General features: G+C 38.9%; 2 protein-coding genes across 11 annotated transcripts in view; one reads left to right on the top strand and one right to left on the bottom strand.

The window, feature by feature from the left end:
* Nucleotides 1-14,537, bottom strand: part of LOC18425212 (F-box family protein) — a 29,642-nt gene extending 15,105 nt beyond the window's left edge. The window contains exons 1-2 of the mRNA XM_006829778.4: nt 13,949-14,537; nt 13,005-13,178 (exon numbers count right to left, since the gene is read on the bottom strand). Of these exons, the coding sequence (XP_006829841.1) occupies nt 13,005-13,178; nt 13,949-14,163 (389 nt within the window). The 5' untranslated portion in view covers nt 14,164-14,537. The remainder of the gene's footprint in view (nt 1-13,004; nt 13,179-13,948) is intronic.
* Nucleotides 14,538-19,331: 4,794 nt separating this feature from the next.
* Nucleotides 19,332-19,791, top strand: part of LOC18425211 (mediator of RNA polymerase II transcription subunit) — a 32,440-nt gene continuing 31,980 nt past the window's right edge. For 8 of the 10 annotated variants that reach the window (XR_016057829.1, XR_016057857.1, XM_088869795.1 and 5 more), the window contains exon 1: nt 19,332-19,675. Coding sequence is in view for 6 of the 10 variants with exons in the window: in XM_088869795.1 (XP_088725921.1) it covers nt 19,372-19,675 (304 nt within the window). In the remaining 4 variants the exon portion in view is untranslated. The remainder of the gene's footprint in view (nt 19,676-19,791) is intronic. The other 2 variants (XM_088869703.1, XM_088869651.1) reach the window with 1 other exon arrangement.

The following is a 19,791-nucleotide window of genomic DNA, read 5'->3' as shown; positions in this document are numbered from 1 at the left end:
CACCAAATAACATTCATACTTGAGCATGCACAATTTCTGAAAAGTTCTGTCAATAGTGACCTAATCCCCCATAAAATGGGCATAGCTTTCAATCTAGGGGGTTTTTCACTAAAGTCTTTACATGCAATTTTGAATTTTCCCATAAACCTTCCAAATGGTGGTGATTTGGAAGAAAGAGGATCTCTTTTGGTCATACAAAATTGGTGGCAACAGTGACATCAGTTCTGAGTTTCCATAATAGCTACCCACAGTGACATGTCTTCGCATTTAATCGTGTAACTCTCAAATTAGGAAGAATTTCAAAAAGTGCTCAACATATGATTTCAAGTTTACTCATAACTCTTTAAAATGACTACGGTTTGGAAGAAAATGGGCATCATTTGGTCGTTTAAAATGCATGACCACAGGAACATCAATTCTGCAATTTATTAAAACTGTCTACAGTGACCTATTTACGTAATTGAGAGTATAGCTTCTCACTCATGAAGAATTTGAACATGGTTTTAATATGAACATTATAGTAGATGCATATACGGTTCAAATGGTGGTGATTTGGAGGTATTTGGACACTTATTGTTTGGCCAAAAGTTCAGCAAAAAGTAGGTGATAGTGGCTGGAATTTCTGTTGTCTGTCAACAGTGACATATTCACACATTATGGACTGTAAATCCCACAATATGAAGAATTTCATGATAGTACAAGAAGTAAAATTATATTAGACAAGCATATCTTTCATTCAAGACCGATTTAGGTCCATTTGGCCACCATTTGGTCACTGAACAATTCGATAGAAAAACACCCACAATTCCTGGAACTTCATTTTCCAATCCATTCTTCAATTTTACTACCTACTAAAGCATAAATAATGTCTTTCAAGCCAAAACCTTCTTCAACTTAACTAAATTCACAGGAGGATTTTACAAACATTTTCACAATTAACATAGGCTAACCAAGTATGGATTCTAACACTTAATTTACAAGATTTCAGGCTTACTCTTGCACATCCATACACATGTTCCTACATTCTACTCTTCTTCACCTCATGCTTAAATAAAATTAGTAATACATAGCTTCTAAATCCACCTTCCTGATGAGAAACAGTGCCCCCAACTCCTTACACAGTCTCTTCAAGCTTCCACAGTGAGCTCTAATGGAGTAGTGGGTAGAGAACTTAAGAGTTTGCCCTAGAGAGAGAGAGAGTTTTAGAGAGAGAGTACACCTAACACCTCATAAAGGAGGTGTCAAATTTAAATGAAATGCGCTTGCTTAGATGCCACGCCACTTAATGAGAGGTAAAAGTAAGATAAAAAAATGGTGGACCGAATGTCCATTTTATAAAGATAAACCCTCAATTATTATGCAATGATATATTAACAAGGGTGTGACCATTTTTTAGAACTAACTTATTTAACAATAATATCACATTATTTAATATTAATCAATATTTATATTAATAATATAAAATTATCAATATATTACTGGTATCTTTTAGAATTATTACTATTTTTATTTTTATTATTTTCCAGTTTTATAAAAAGAATCCGAGGTAGGTTTAGGCAGGGTGAGAGAATGGGAGCCAGGGACCAGAGAGTAGGAAACGGTCCAGCTTGGCAAGGGAAGGTTGAGCAGAGTGGTTGGACCAAGTATACCTATTCCCTTGGAAAGTGATGTCCATGAGTTCTTGGCGAGACACAAAGTCAGAAAAGTCAAGCATGCCTTGTGAGATGTTTGGATTGAGATTCCTCTCGTATGACCACCTGGTGATATTGAAATCCCCACCCAAATACCAGGCTGTGTGGGGTAAAGAAGCAATAAAATCTAATCAGACCAGAGGCGAGAACGGAAAGAGGCAGAGTTAGGTCCGTAAATAGCAGAGAATTTGAAGGGAAACCCGTCTAAAATCCGAGAGAGGAGGACCGTGACCGAGAAAGAACCTATGTGAGAGGAATGGAGATGGTGCTCAGTTGGGTTCCAGAGAACCCACATTCCACCAAAGGCCCCTTCCGCCGGTAGGGTAACCCATTGGCAGGGTCTTCTACCCCACACACTACGGACTAACCGTAGGTCAGGCTCCGGCTATTTGGTTTCAGTTAAGGCTAGGATGGCAGCACAAAGTTTGACAGAGAGGTCTCTAACAAAGTCCCTTTGGGACTTCTGTCCCAAACCTCTAATGTTCCAGGAAAGGATCTGCATTGATAGAGGAAGGAGCAGCAGGGGAGGCAATCCTGGCCGACCGCCTAGAAGAGGGAAGCACCGGGGTGGTGGAAGGAGTTTGGGCACCGTCGGAGTGTTTGTCATAGCTAACAGAGGAAAAGAGATTAAGCAACTCCCTTTGACCTTTTACGCTCACCTTGGCACGACTATGGGCATCAGCTAGCAAGAAGCAGTACGTCGGGCCTTCAGATCCGTCGTGTTCGAAGCCCATCACCCGGAATATCTCCTTCATTCATTCTGCGACTCTGTTGTCCCCATCCCCGTCGACCCTTTCGACTTCTGCATCTGCCAAGGGGGGAGAGATGGGAGCAGGAGAGGAGGGGACGGTAGAGGCTCTAGGCAGATCATTGTTAGGGTGAGAACCAAGCGGGGAGAGGGCCAAGGCAATTCCAAGGGAGGTTCTGAGGGTGGGGGGGATGATTGAGAAGGGTAAAGGTCAGGCGGCAAAGGTGGTGAGTCCATTGAAGTGGGAGTGGGAGGTAGGGCAGCAGACGATGCAGACGCAGGGGCCTCCGACATGTCAAAGGCGAGGAGGGATTCAACGGGAACTTCAGGGGAGGGGGCCGGAAGATAACCCAGGTAGGAAGGGGGAGGGAAAGCACCAAAGAAAGGGGTGGAGGAAAAGGGGGAAAGCGTTGTTGCACCGTACGCGCTAAGAGGTCCTAGACTTGGGGTTGGGTTGTCAAGTGACAGGTAGTGGTGGGGGTAGGGGTGGGGGACAGCTGCAAACGAGCAGGGATAAAAGGTTGGGTAGGGGAAGTGAACGGGGTGAACCTACCGATATGGATAAGTTGCGAGGATTGGGGAAGTAAGGGGCGAGGAGAGAGGAGAGGTAGGCCGGGTCAGGGGGGAGGGGTCAAGCGAGTGCACTGCAAGGATGCCATAGGGGAGCAGGGAGGTGTCCACTTCCATTGACAAAAGTGAGGAGAACCACACAGAGGACGGTGAAAAACCACCCTTGGAAAGAAGGTGTAGTGGTAGGAAGGAAAAAGAAAGCAGTGGGAGGGCCCAAGGGTTGAGAGAAGGGCTGACCTTTCAACTGCCAGAAAGAGAAGGGGAAGCCAGATGAGGAAGCAAGGGAGGGGGCCAGCCGGGGGGAGGTGGTTGAGGGGATGGGGGAGTGGCCGGAAATGGGGGGGAGGGAGAAGAGACCCCCTGGGAACCAGAAGGGGGAGAGGAGAGAGGAGAGAGAAGAGCGAAAGGTTTGAAAAGGGGGTGGGGATATCTCACCCAAGGGAGGGGGAGAGGGGACAGGTGGCGGAGATCCAAGCGCAGACGGGACGGAGGTAGGTGAGGAGGGAGCAGAAGGCGGCTGTGAGAAGCCAAGTGTCAAAGCAAGGGGGCGGTGTCATCAAGGGGATAGAAAAGGAGGGCAGAAGAAAGGACAGCAACAGGGGAAGAGGGGGGAGATGGTGGCTGAGGGTCGCCAAGTGTCGCAACAAGCAGAGCAAAGGCAGACGAAGGGGCTGGCGAAGGTGCCAGCTGGGGGGGGGGGGGAGGGGGACGGCAACGCCGTTGACCGCATGTCGAGCATGCGAGGCAACAAGCAAGGGTGAGCAGAGAGAGTGGGAACAGGTGTTGGAGCCTCGACAGGGATCTCAGGATGATGGTCAAGTTACTAGGGAAGGATCCCAAAAGGCCTTTCGAAGGAGAAACTAGGTCACTGGCGCAGCCCGACAGGGGCGAAGGATGGTCACCATCCACTAGTACCTCCTTCCCGGGTCTGTGTGGAGGAGGGGCCAATAGGCCCGAGGGGGACCCATTGTGATCCGCTACCCCACCGCCTTTGAGACGAGAGCCAGAGGGGGAGGGCTCGAGGCCAAGCTGTGGTTCCAGCGAACGGGCACAGGCTTTTGTAGGGGGGACTAGCGAGGCACCGCGTGGTTGCCAGGTGGAGAGCTGAGGGCGAGAAGGAGGACCGGGCCCAGTGCGGCCCACAACTGGAGTAGGGCCATGGAGCTGGTAGCGGCGACGCCGCTTGTGGTGGCTTGGGTTCTGGGAAACAGTGGTCCAAGAAGAGGGTGAAGGGCCCTTAGCCACGCGAGACCGCCAGTAGTTGAGAAAATTGACCGAGGGGGGGGAAGCCTCCGACCAAGAGAGGGATATAGGGTAAAAAAGGTTATCAGTCTCGATCCACACACAAGGTGGGATGACCTCTGAATCCAAAACTTCCACCAGAAGACGAATGGACCCAAGCAGAAGGGTTCAATGGACTTCCAATGAATGGAAATAAGACTGCCACAAGCCTCTGCCACTCTCCGAAAAGTGGACGGAGACCAAACATGAAGGGGCAAGCGGTGAAGAGTGAGCCAGATTTTGCGCTTTCTAAATGACCCTTCCAAAGGGGTCCAAGCTCGAAGACGGAGGGTAGCCCCTTTGAAGGCTAAACAGTTGGAGTTCTGTAACGCCTGACAAGCATGTTCTGTGGACGAGAAGGAGAAAAGAAAGTCACCGGAGAGGCGCATGGCTGTGATGTTAGGGTCCTGCCAAAAGTTTTGTGACCATTTTTCTATTCCTCTCGCATCAACTCATGAAGGCTGGAACATTCCAACCAGGGAGGCAAGATATTTGGATTGAAGAAGGGCGGATTCTTCAGGGGAGATGGAGACAAAGAAAGGGCAAAACAGGGAAGCCTTAAAAGGAGGGGAAGAAGACCCCTTCGAGGCCACAGGAGACGCTAAGGGAGAAGGGGAAGACGAGGGGCGACCAGTTACCTATGAGTAGGAAAAAGGGAGGGAGGAGGTGGGGGCAGCAGCCGCTGAAAGCTCCCGCAAAGAGGTGGGTGGAGGGGCATGTTTCACCTTCAGGACGGAGGGGTCGAACACACGAAGAGGGGGCTGCGGCCTGGTAGGGAGAAGGGGAGCATGCCGGGATGGCTTGGGGTAAAGGTCATAGATAAGGTTCTAGTTGAAAGGGGAGGGAGCGAAGGAGGACGACAACGACGTCTCCGCCTCATTTTTTCTACTCTAGTATTTCATGTGCATACTAAGATGTTGTTTTCCTGCCTGGATGTCTACATAATTATTAATTGTAATATAGTATTACAATATTATATCAAAACAATTTAAAAATATTAGAAACAATTCCATATTATAAGATTAAAAGAATTAATTTCCCAAATAAATTAGTATCACATCAAAGTATCAAACATATATTACTTCGTTTTACTCATCCATATTGCAACCTAACTAACAATAATAATATATATTGAAATTGAAGTTGTTGGTTTATAACTTTATATTTTATAATTATTTTACTATACAAATGAAAATATAAAATGTCTTATAAAATCATCTAATTTAAAAAATCTTACTTACAATTATAAGAAAAAATAAAATATTACAAAATTTATAATATAAATAAATTAATAAATAAAATACAAGATTTGGTTATTAATAAACTAAAAAAATTCATATTTTGCAATGTGCGATAATTGATAAAGCGACTTGAAATAAATTCTAATGTGGAATGAATTAGTGTTATTTTTCTCTCTTAAAATATCTTCTAAACTAATATTTCTTTTAATATTCAATAGATTATAATTAATATTATTTTTTTTGTTTTTTTTAATATCCTATGAGCTAGTACTAATTTTTTAATCCCAATTAACTAATTAATTAATTATTAATCATATAATGAAATAATCCCATGAGATAATAGCCTAATAGAGTTGTTATGTTTTTTTTGGGTAAGTAAATTTAAATTTTTTTTGTGAAAGATAGGGGTGATGGGCACCCAATTATTATTTTTAATAATTTTTTTCCTCTTTTTATCGTATAATTTAATTGCCACCATCAGGCGTGCACCCTTCTTATTCATGACGTACGTACACCATCGTGCGTACACCATCTCACTCCAATTTGCTTTCTATGAAGTTTATTAGAAAGCAAAAGTGTATTAAAAAATTGTCCCACATCGAAGCGATATGGAAGAAAAGATCCTATAAAAGAATCAAACCAACCCAAGTTATTGGATGTTGTTGTTGTGGGTTTGTGCACGCTGACATAAGAAGTTAGGGGTAAAGTGGGTTTGTGCATGCTGACATAAGCATGCTGGGGTTTGGGGCTTTAATTCATGGGTCAGTATATAGTTGAAATTTTTAATAGAAAAACGTTAGTGCGAGTCAGATCCTGCGATCCATGACATCACTTGGTGACTCCTGATGTCATCAAGGCGATTCTAGGTAGAGAATCGTCCGAATCCCATTTTTCTACACGATCCAGGACGGGCTGGGCGCTACTCGATCCGGATCGGGTCGTCGATTTTTAAAACACTGGTTTATAGTATAGATGTCAATGCCCATGTTGATCATCTTTGCCAACTACTAACAATGCTAAGGGCTGAGAAGCTATACATCAATCTAAAAAAGTGTTCCTTCTTGGCCATAGCCTGGTATTTTTGGGCTATGTTGTGTCTTCAGATGGGGTGAAGGTAGATCCTAAGAAGATGCGTGCTATAGTAGAGTGGCCACTTCCAAAATCAGTAACAGAAGTGCGAAGTTTTCATGGACTTGCTACTTTCTATAGGAGGCTCATTTGAAATTTCAGCAGTATTATGGCCCCAGTTACCTAGTGCTTGAAGGGTGAAGCTTTTCATTGGACTTCAGCTGCAAATAAAGCTTTTGACACCATCAAAAAGAAGATGACGAATGCTCCAGTGCTTGCATTGCTATATTTCAACAATGTTTTGGAGGTAGAATGCGATGCATGAGGCAAGAAGAAAGTATTCCACATATGATGTTGAGTCCTATGCGGTGCCTCAAGACTGGCAACATTATTTGGTGCAGCGAGAGTTTATCCTATCTATCGATCATGATGCGTTGAAGCATATTCATAGCTAGAAGAAGCTTAATGCATGCCATGCAAAGTGGATGGCTCACTTGTAAGATTTCACATTCACTATTCGGCACCAGTGAAGGGATCAAAATCAAGTGGCCGATGCACTGCGCCGACACTTCTACGTCTTGCGCACCATGGCTGTAAATGTGGTGGGTCTTGAAGCTATTCGGGAAGCATATTTGACGGATCTATATTTCAGCCCTATTGTTTCAAAGTGCAGTTCATGTGATCATTCATCTGACTACCAGTTCACTTTATTTGATGGATATTTATTTTATAGTGCACGGTTATGTATTCCTGATACTTCTCTACAAGAGCATCTTATATCAGATCTCCATGGAGGAGGCCTTGTTTGTCATTTTGGCAGAGATAAGACGTATGCCCTGGTGGAGGAGCAATATTGTTTGACACGCATGAGGGATGAGTATCGTTTTGTTGACAAGTGCAAAGTATGTTACGTGACCAAGGGACATTCTCATAACACTGACCTTTACACACCATTACTTGTCCCGACTAAGCCCATTACCTATCCCAACTAAGCCCATTACCTGTCCCGATTAGGCCTTAGGTTGATTTATCCATGGATTTCATTATGGGGTTGCCTAAGACATCACAGAGATAGGATAAACCCTTTAAAGAGATCGTGCAATTACAAGGCCTTCCCAAGAGCATTATTTCAGACCGTGATACTCGTTTCCTTAGTCATTTTTGGAGGACTTTATGGGAGAAAATGGGTACTAAGTTGCAATCCAATAATGCTTATTATCCACAGATAGATGGCCAGACCGAGGTGATCAAGTGTGGACAACATGCTAAAGAGTTTGATTAGAGAAAATGTGAAAGTGTTGGATTTGGTATTACCGCAAGTTGAATTTGCTTATAATAATTATCCAAATTGGTATACTGGGAAGACTCATTTTACAGTGGTTTATGGTATATCTTCTTTACATTTTTATAATTTAATTCCTTTGCCTGCACGTGAGATTGTAAATCTAGATGTTTAAAGGAGTTGCATGAGAGTGTTTAAAGAAACTTGGAGGAGAGCTATGACAAGTACCAGGATGTTGTGAATCGTCACCGTCGAGAGAAACTGTTCGCTATTGAAGTGTATTTGAGACCTAAAAGGTTTCCTGTTGGCACCTATGGGAAGCTCAAAGCCAGGAAGATTGGACCTTGTCAGATCAAAAAGAAGATTAGTAACAATGCTTATGAAGTGGAGCTACCGAGCAGATGGAATATCTCTCCAACCTTCAATGTTCAAGATCTATTCGTGTTCCATGTTGATGCCGACCCGACGGAGTCGAGTCTTCACCAACCGGGGGAGGATGATGCAAATTGAATTCACAAATATTGATTCCTTCCAAACTGAATTCAAAAATATTGATTCCTTCCGAACTTTACTTTGAGGCATGGTTGTAGTTTTTTATTATTTATTTGTTGAATTGGGACTTAAGTATAAGGGGGCAACAAGAGAAATTATTTAGACAATTTGGTAAATTATCAATTTCTTTCTTTTATGGGAGTGACATGATTCTTTGTGAGAAGATGGATAGGTTAAAGTAGAAAGTAGATAAAGTTGAAAAGTAGAGAGAGATTTGTGGGGCCCACCTGACTTAGAGAGAGGTATATGTTAAAGTTAGTTAGAGACAACGAGGGGGAGAATGTTTTGGTGGGTTTAGTTGGTGTGTAAACAAAAGCGCTGGCACATGGCTCTTTAAGAGAGTTTTTTAGAGAGATGTTTCTTGAATGAAAGAAGAAAAGAGTATTTCTTCTCTTTGGCTTGAATTACAGCCACTCATTTATCTCCATTGTTGTTGATTTTGCTTGTGTTCCAAGATCAAAAGAAGGCTGGATTTAATTTCCTAGCTTCTTTCACACCAAGTGGTTGAGCCACAAAGATCTGATAAATGAGTGGCTGTAATGGAGAAAAATGAGTGGCTTTCGATCTTGAAACACAAGCAAAATCAGCAACAATAAAGATAAATGAGTGGTTGTAATTCAAGTCAAAGAGATAAAATATTTTTTTCTTCTTTCATTCAAAAAACATATCTAAAAAAAACCAAACTCCTTCCTAAAGAGGCAAGTACCACCCTTTTTTGTTTACACACCAACTAAACCCACCAAAAATTTCTCCCCCACTCTATCTCTCTAACCAACTTTAACATATATCTCTTTCTAAGTCACGTGGACCCCACAAATCTCTCTCTCAGCTTTTCAACTTTATCTACTTTCTACTTTAACTTAATCATCTTCCCTACAAAGAATCACGTCACTCCCATAAAAGTAGGAGATTAACCATCCTACCCAATTGTTTAAATAAATTCCCTTCTAGCCCCATTATCTTTAAGTCCCAATTCAACCAAAAAAATTACAACCATGCCCCAAAGTAAAATAAAGTTTGGAATAAATCAATTTTCCTAAATTCAATTTGCATCATCCCCCCCTGGTTGGAGAAGACTCGACTCCGTCGGGTCGGCATCACCATGGAACACGAACAAATCTCGATTATTGAAGATTGGAGAGATATTCCATCCACTCGGTAGCTCCACTTCATAAGCATTGTCATTAATCTTCATTTTTATCCGACAAGGTCCAATCTTCCTAGCTTTGAGCCTCCCATAGACTCCAATAGGAAACTTTTTAGGTCTCAAATACACCATCAAAAGATCTCCAACATTGAACAGTTGCTCTCAACAGCAACGATTCACAACATCCTAGTATTTGTCATAACTCTCCAAGTTTCTTCAAACGCACTCATGCAACTCCATATATTCGGGCATGCTCACAGCATCAGGATCTACAGTCTAATGTACAGGTAAAGGAATTAAATCATGAATGTAAATGACACATACCATAAACCACTGTAAAAGGAGTCTTCCCAATAGAACAATTTGGAGAATTATAATAAGCAAATGCAGCTTACAATAACACCAAACCCGTTCTTTCACATTTTCTCCAACCAAACTCCTTGGCATGTTGCCCACACTTTTATTGATCACCTCAGTCTGGCCATCTGTCTATGGATGATAAACACTATTGAATTACAACTTAGTACCCATTTTTCCCCCATAAAGTCAGCCAAAAATGACTAAGGAAACGAATATCAAGGTTTGAAGTAATGGTCTTGGGAAGCCCATGCAAGCGCACTATCTCTTTAAAAAACAAAAGTAGCAACCATCATAGCATCTGTAGTCCTCTTACACGGTATAAAGTGTGTCATCGTAGAAATCGGTTCACCACCACCATAAAAAAATCATATCCTCGTGTTGTCCTAGGTAACCCCGCAATGAAATCCATGGATAAATCAACCCAAGGCCTAGTCGGCACAAATAATGGTGTGTAAAGGCCCGTGTTCTGAGAATGTCCCTCGGCCACCTCACGTACTTTGTGCCGTCAACAAGCAACATATATACTTACCCAAAAAAAACAAGGCGACATACATCCCTCCTCGTGCATGGCCAAAACTATCACTCCACCAAGTCATACGTCTTATCTCTGCCAAAACAACCACTAAAAGCCTCATTGATGCTCTCATACAAAAGTATCAAGAATACATAACCGTGCACCATAAAATGAATATCCATCAAATAAAGTGAACTAATAATAAGAGGAATGTTCGCCTGAACTACAATTTGAAATAATAGGCTGAAATATGGATCCTCCAAATATGCTCCCCGAATAGCTTCAAGACCCACCACATTTACACCAAGGTGCACAATAGGTATAAACGTCAACTTAGTGCATCTGCCACTCTATTCTGATCCCCTGACAGGTGCCGAATAGTGAACGTGAACTCTTGCAAGTAAGCCACCCACTTTGCATGTCGTGCACTAAGCCTCTTCTAGCTATTGATATGCTTCAATGCATCATGATCGGTAGATAGGATAAACTCTCGCTGCACCAAATAATGTCGCCAATGTCTTAAGGCTTGGACCACATCATGCATGAAATACTTTCTTCTTGCATCGAGTTTTTCACTAAAGAAAGTAACAGGCTTCTTCTCTTGACTGAACACTGCACCAATCCCCATGTGAGAAGCATCACATTCTACCACGAAAACCTTGTTGAAATCTAGCAATGCAAGCACTAGAGCATTCGTCATATTCTCTTTAACGGTGATAAAAGCTTTATTTACAGCTAAAGTCCAAAGGAAAGCTTTACCCCTCAAGCATTTGGTAACTGGAGCCATAATACTGCTGAAATGTCTAATGAACCTCCTATAAAATGTTAGAAAGTCCATGGAAACTTCGCACTTCTGTTACTGATATTGGAATCGACCACTCTACTAAAGCACGCACCTTCTCAGAATCTAGCTTCAACCCATATGAAGACACAACATAACCCAAAAGTAACAGGCTATTGGTTAAGAAGCTACAATTTTTAAGATGGATGTATAGCTTCTCAGCCCTTAGCACTGTTAGTATCTAGCAAAGATGATCAACATGAGAATTGACATCTATACTGTAAACAAGTATATCATCAAAATAAATCACTACAAATTTGCCAATAAAAGGTCATAACACCCGTGCCATCATGTGCTAGGCGCATTTGATAAGCCAAAAGGCATCACCAACCACTCATACAACCCAGTCTTTATCTTAAAAGTGATCTTCCACTCATCTCCTTCGCGTATGAGAATTTGATGGTAGCCACTTCTCAAGTCCATTTTTAAAATACAGAAGCCCCAACTAACATATCAAGCATATCATCTAAACGTGGAATTGGGAATCGGTATTTAGCTGTTATTTTATTAATTTCCTTGTTGTCTACACACATCCTCTATGATCCATCTTTCTAAGGGGTAAGCAAAACTGGAATTGCACATGAACTCATGCTAACCCTTATAAGCACCTGCGATCAGTAATAATGCAGTCCCTTATGATTCTCCCACCTTGGTTGTTCGAAATTTAGTAATCCTAAGTTAGTGAACCAATTGGGATCAGATCAAATAGAGAAGCAATAAGAGTCATAACTCATATATGTACGTTTAACTCTGGCATTTACTATTTGTTTGAATTTTAATCACTAATCAAAATAAAGATACTCCCACATGTTAAAATACCCTATAAAAGGCTATTGCATTTCCAGTTGTAGGTGAGCAGCATGGCTGCAATAGTCGGGACGGGGGAGTGCGATTGAATGGTTAGGATATGACAATTCCAACAGCCTAAGCCATGTTTGAATCACACTGTTATTTCACCACTAAAAAAAGTTATCACATGGTCCAATGGTACATGATATTCCAAAACTACATCTCTCAACATCAAGAACTGTTGGTTTAGGAGCAACAAAGCCCCAACTCTTATCTTGTTCAAACCCATCACACAAGGATGGAGTAAAAATGGGCAAAACAGTAATTGGTAAAAAATATTTGGCTATAATACGTAATTCATGAGGAAAATCGCCAGGGGACTCATGATGGCATGATTCCTTTGGAATTTCATATACCATGAGCGCCCCACTAACAAATGGTTGGAATAACTGTACTCAGGTGGCCATTCCAATCAGCCCGCTGATGAATGCTTAGAAATTAACTACACTCAGGTGGTCATTCTTGTGGGCCCCACTCTGGCTAATCTCCAACCATCCACCAATGGGAACAAATGGTGGATCTATCCATGCAGTATCATATAATATGACTATAATATCATTTTTCTTTAGGAATACACTTGGTAGCTGTAGCACAAGATACCTCAATGACATTTCACACTAAGGCTGAACATCAATGAGATATGAATTGAGCAAATCAAGTCTAGGAACAAATTGGATGAGCAAGAAAAATGTGTTCTTTATGTTCAGGTAAAGATAATTTCTCTAGTCCCTATTAATTAAACTAGAGCAACAGTGCAGTACTAGACCATAAGCTAAAAATTTCCGTCTCTCATTAAGAAAACAAATACAAATCTCAACGAATTAACACAAGAGGACACACAAATTGTATGCGAGAAGTACCTGGCCTTCTGTAGGTTCTTCAATTCACGGGTTAATTCTCTGATTGTCTCACCCTCCTGTAACATGCGGTGCTCCAAGTCCTTGAGACTATTCTGAGAAAGAGCAATTTCGCTCTCAACACGAAGAATTGCTCGTTTATGAGCAGCAATCTTGCGACTTCTATCTCGTTCAAAGCTATCCCACCAGTAAGGAGAAGAAATCAACAAAAACAGATAATAGTGAACAATTTATCTACAAGACAAAATTTAATTGTTACTGAGCAAAAAGCAATTTCACAACAGTCTGTATGGTACATAATGAGTTTTTACTATCAATCTTTTATTCAACTACTGAACTACATTTTTTTTATCAATAATCTTTTATTCAATTACATTGATATGCACGCTGATTCACTTATCCATATATCCAGAAGGGATATGATTACCTATTAATTTTTTAAATAGCAAAAATTCTGACTTCCAGTCATTTTCCCACATAGCCACGCCATAAAAACTGATAAATTTCAATCGAGTACTGAGCTTCCAAGTGAAATTCATGAGGTCCCACAACCATGGCTTTGAATTTTGAAAATTCAAAGAGAGCTTCCATGATTCCAATTTCCACTTTGTTGCACAAATTCATAATAAAAGTAATTTTTAATTGAAATCATAATAAAAAAACTGAAGATTAAAACCAGAAATCATGAGGAAAATAATGCATAATTACAGTTGGGTATTAAATTTTCCAAGTTAAATTAACTGAAGTCGTGTACCCAACGTCAGTGTAACATCAAAAATAGACATTGAAATGAAACCCATCAATGTGATGATAACCGGAAAAAAACTGTACTAGGAACTAAGATTCCATGTAAGACATTGATTAACGGGTTCAGTTTATGCACAAGGATATAGGGATTCCTGGTCTTGTAAATATATTTGGAAGAGCCATTAGACTATAGGGATTACCTGGTCTTGTAATTAGATTTGGAAGAGCCATTAGACTGTGAAGAAGATGGAAATTCTAGGGTTAGAATAACACTCCACAGGTCATTGTGGGCTGATAGTCTTTTGAATTGCTTGCAACTTATGGCAAGAGAGCAAAGATCCTTGAAACCCAGTATTTTTCTTTTCACACCAAGCTCGAATATCAAACTCCATATCTCATCTGGTAAATTCGCCATTCTTAATTAGACGAATGCATCTCAACCCTTATTTTGAAATCAAACCACTGTAAATTGGAGAAGTTAGCTTTATTGTTCTTTAATGGACATCACAAACCTGGAAAACAACTCCCTGCAAAACTAGACCCCAACTAAGAAATCAAAACCCAAATTTTGAAATCAAACCACTACAAATTGGTGGTGGTAAGCTTCACTGTTCCTAAAACCCTAAACCCAAAACCCCTAAACCCTTTATGGAGAACACAAAACCAAGATAAATATATATTTGCAACTCTCCAAGCCCCATAACCCTTACTCATCAAATAAACAGTAAAAACGTTAACGATGAATTCAAAAGACCGCCTGTAAATGTATCGAAAGCCTCCGAAGCTATTCAATCTGTACCCCAAATCCCAGAAACAGCAACTAACTCAATTAGGCTTCACATAATACAAGGTTCTTGTCAATGAAAAACTACACCAAAACCCTTGTTTTTGAATCAACCCTCACGTCTTAACTTCGATTCAAAACCCTAAAATCAGCTGCTCAGAATCTAGGAATTCTGCAAAAATCCGACTAATTTTCATAACAAATTAGGTTTTTTATGGAAAATATGGAGCTTCTTCGAGTATTCAGGGATTAAAAAGGGCTGGGTTGATATAAAATAATAGAAAAAATGGGTGAGGTTGGCACACAGGGTTACGAGGGTACGGTCTGTATAGAGTCGAGGCTCTAAACAATCAGAGTAAGCCAACTTTCAAATAGCGTTGAGAAATGTGGTTTCATTAGTGAAAGTCATTGAAATAGCCTTAAAATATATTTTTTTTTGTTTTTAATTATAACATTTAAAGCTTTAAAATGGTATAGATCGAGTATATCTTTGAAAATTTGAAAATCTTGAAAATTGATGGTTTAAAAATACGTTATAATATGTATTATTTTTGGAACTTGAAGTCTATTTTTTTCTCATGTACATGCATCTTGATGTGGATATGATCAATTTGTAGATATTCAAGAATCAAAAAACCTCTTGTAGTGAAATTTTTGAAGTAAGGTCTAAGATGATTGTTTAGAGTGCTCTATATAATTTTTTATCTATTTTTATTTCTAATTATAAAATTTTAAATTTAAAAATAATTCAAATCATACTAATCATAGAATTTTTTAAAATTGATAGTCCATATAATATGTTGCACGACGTACTATATTTTTAGACTTTTTATATATATATCCATACATCTCTTGTTGGAATGATTGGTTATATAATTTTCTAATATCAAAATAACTTTATTCAATGGAGTTTTGATGTGCATCTTAATTCTACAATTTAAGGTGTCAACCTTATACAAGCTTTTCCTAAAATAAAAACATCGAGGTTTGAGCAATAAACCCTCATGTTGTAGAATGGTACATGTCTAAATTTTGCTGGAGATGTTAGAAACCTCATGGTCTATTTTCTCGTGAACTTAAGACTTTGAAAATAGATCAGATCAGATAGATCTATAAACATTTGAAAATTTTGGAATAGAAGTTGATAAAACTTGTTATAAAATGTAGTATTTCTAAGATAATTTTTTGTCATATCCATAGATCTCGAGTTGAAATGATCAATGGGTGCAGTGAGCATACGAATGCATCCGTAGATATAGAGGTAAGGTGCACCTTCAAATTTTATTATGGCATATACTTTTGATGTAAAACGTTATTAGAATTATCTCAAAATCTATTTTTATATGTAATTATAAAATTTTAAATTTCAAATTTTTTTAAAATCAACTAGATCTATAAACATATGAAAATATTGAAAATTGTCAGTTTAGATAATATGTTGTAAAATGCACTATTTATTAGACTTAAAATCATTTTATTTTTCATGGTCATACATATGTACTATTTATGAGACTTAAAATCATTTTATTTTTCATGGTCATACATCTCAATGTCGAGATGATCAATCAAAGGGTTTTTCAACATTAAAACTACCTTTTCGATGGATTTTCGAGGTGCATCCGTAGTTCTACATATAAAGTTGCAACCTTATATAAACTTTTTCCACAATCAATTGAAGGGTTGTCTAAGATAATCGATTGGAGGGTTTCTAGCACATAAGCAATGTCTTTTAACGGATGTTTTTGGTGAGTCAATATTACGCGCTGACGCCTTGTATAAACTTTTTCTTAAAGTAAAAGCCAAAGACCTTTCATACTCTTGCAGGTGCATACTATATATTTACTCATTTGGGTAAAATCTAATCTATTAGTAATTTTAAGATTTCAAATTTTAGGATGCAACCTCTTCATCTCAAATCCATATAATCATCATCCAAACGTTATCTCAATTATTTGGGGTCAACTACACTAATCTTGTTCTAACATTATGCTCTATAAAGACTCATATTAATCAAGCAGACATTCCGCTCTGTAAAGACTCATACTAATTAAGCAATAAATCACCATATATCTTCTCACAACTTCCAACCATAGCCTTTTGGGTCTTTCTCTTGTCTATTTGGAGCCTTGTGCTTTAACCAAACCACCTCTCAAACAATAAAACATTTCAAATTGCACTATTTATGTACTTTAAAAAAAGGGAAATTTACATAAATTTATTGTTTTGTTTTTTAAATTTAAAAGTATCCATACATTTCATATTTTACATACATCCCATAATTTTAAGAGCATAAAGTGTATTTTAATTTATCCCTTTTTATATGCATCAAGTTAAGCTCAAAATTGCTATATCATATTTTTTACCATCATGCACTTATAAAAAAATATTTTTTAAATAAATTAAAATAACTATTATCAAAATACCCCTAAATATTGTAGAGATTATTTAGCGTTTGTTATTTTTAAAATATTGTTTACAAGTATGTGATGGTGAGAACTATAAACATATATCAATTTTCAGCATAATCAAATACACCGAAAAAAAGATAAAATTAAAATAGACTTTATATTCTAAAAAATCATGACTTAAGTGTAGAATATGATAAATATGAGCATTTTTTAATTAAAAAATGATTTTTTTCAAAAATATTTCGTAAAAAATCACCTCTCGAGATTGAAATGCCTAATTTTTTGAAGGTGTGATCTAATTGTTAAAAAACTTCAAATTTAAATTTTCAATTTTAAAATAATCAAATAGTGATTCTTAAATTGCTCCTAAAATTTTAAATTCAATAAATCCTCACAAATAAGTGCTCTACCCAAGGGAGTAGATAGTAAGCTCCGATGGGAGCATGGTATATATGCTCTAAGTGCAATAGATGGTATGGTCCCATGTGAGTATAAATTCTGTTGCCATCAAATGGTGTAAACTTTGCTGCTCAAGTGTTTAAAAGTGTATCTTCACCATTATCTCATACTTGAAATGGTGTAAACTTTGCTGCTCAAGTGTTTAAAAGTGTATCTTCACCATTATCTCATACTTGAAATGAAGAATTAAGGTGCACGTCAAATATATATTGTAAAAGGTAGTTTTGGTGTTGAAACACACCCTAATTGATGATATCAACATCAAGATATATATGAATATGAAAAGAAAAAAAGATTTCAAGTCTCAAAAACAGTGTATCTTGTAATACATTATCTAGACCGTCTATTTTTAAAATTTGTATATATTTGTAAATTTACTTGATTTGAACAATATATGGAGTTCAAAAATTTATAACTGGATATTAAACTAGATTCTCTAGCGATCCTAATGATTTTTTATATCCAAATTACATTTATACTAAAATTTGGAGGCACGGGCTTAATTTGATAGTTTAAGGTTGCAACCTTATACAAACCATACATATCTCAACGTCTAGAAACCAAGAGAATAATCAAAACATCCTTGTCATTTTAGTCATTTTGTTCTTTAAATGAGTATGTAAGGATGACAAATATTGATAGTCATGATTGGGGGCCCATCAGATGAACAAAAAATAATAAAATTAAAATACTTAAAAAGATCGATTGGTTAGAGCAAATACATATTTTATATTCGAAAATACTAGTTTCATTTTTATTTTTTTTCATTTATATTTCATTTAAACTAGTCATCCATTTGTATCGGAGATAAATGAAACAGGAATAACAAAACTTTTAGACCCATCCCCATCCCAACCAAGTGAGACGTCCTCAACATACACCTACATGCGCACCACATGGGGTCCAAGTTGAGTTAAGCTAGACTTGGAGTGAAACTTCACTCCGAGTTAGGTTCAACCCTAGGCCCCAAACATGGACCTAGATCCCTTTGGAGTTCTAGACTCAACTAGCAAGTCCAATATTCAAGAGGATTGGCAACGCCCCAGATGCCCTAGCTCGACCAGTCTAATCTTAAGGGCTCGTCTAATTGACCCGGCCATAAACGACCCTAGCCGAGCTAGGCTTGGGCCAAGAGCCATGTAAAGGAATGCTTAAGCTCAGCCTGAACTAGGTTAGGACCAAGTTGGGTCACCTAACCAAGGGCCTAGGCCACGAGCCAGAGCAAACCAAGGCCCTAGGCCACGAGCCAGAGCAAACCAAGGCAGGGCCACCAAAGATCTAGGGCCAATCCACTGCCAATCCCAGTGCATCCAATCACAATTGATATAAAATTATGGACAAAATTTATATAGAGTGGAGGCTCCAAACAATCAAATTCAAGCATACCTCAAAAAATTTACTAAAAGAGGTTGTTTTGATGCCCAAATATCTTCAAATCGATCATCTCGACATCAAGATGCATGGACATGAGAAAAAAACAAAATTTTAAAATAGTGTATATTGCAACAAATCATCTAGACGATTCATTTTGCCTTAAAACTAAATGGTCCATATCGATATGATCTAGACATTTTATCGATATGATCTAGACATTTTTTGAGTTTCAAATTTTATTGTCAGCCTTGGAAATTAATTTTAGAGCTATCGTAAATATCTCCAATGCCGGAAGTGGTTTTTGTATGTGGATTTGAGGTTTATCTCTTTTAAAAGAGCCTGAGCCTTATAGAAACTTCATCCCACAATAAAATTTATAAAAAAATTTACGTAACAATATTTACTGGGAATTTACTGGGAAAAATTCCTGGTTGATATTTTATGCCAACCAAAAGTGCCCTAAATTATTGAATTTCCAACACAACGGATCGCCACATTTAGACCACACTCCATTTGCAAACGAAGCTTTTAATATATAGAGAGGGAGTTTTAGAGAGAGAAGAGAGAAAAAGAGGAGCCGACCCGCGCTGAGAGAGAGATGGGGGAGGTGGAAAGGGGTGAAGAGGCGGAGGCGCCACCGAAGCAGGTGGCGGTGGCGATGGAGCGGCTGGGGGACGCGGCCCGTCTCATTGCAGAAATTAGGCTTGGTGCAGATCGATTATTGGAGGCCATTTTCCTCACCTCTCTCTCTCCTCACCAGCAAAACACCACCACCACCACCATCACCACCACCACCACCAACAGCAACAATAAGAAGACTATCAGCAACAAGAAAGCTCTCCAACTTATCGCCAAAGAAGAGATAAACATGCGCCAGCATTTCCAGCACCTCCGCTCTCTTGGTTGGTTTCCCCCTCTCTCTAAGATCTCTTTCTCTCCCTAGGCTTCTTCTTGAACTTCATTTTCATTTTTTTTACACAGTGTTATACTGCATTTGATATGCATTCTCTTTGATACG

This window comes from Amborella trichopoda, chromosome 1 (assembly GCF_054954075.1).
Source record: "Amborella trichopoda isolate Santa Cruz 75 chromosome 1, AtrichopodaSantaCruz75HAP2 v2.0, whole genome shotgun sequence".
Taxonomy (NCBI): domain Eukaryota; kingdom Viridiplantae; phylum Streptophyta; class Magnoliopsida; order Amborellales; family Amborellaceae; genus Amborella; species Amborella trichopoda.
Note: the sequence above shows the minus strand (reverse complement) of the source record. Positions and strands in the feature narration are given on the sequence as shown.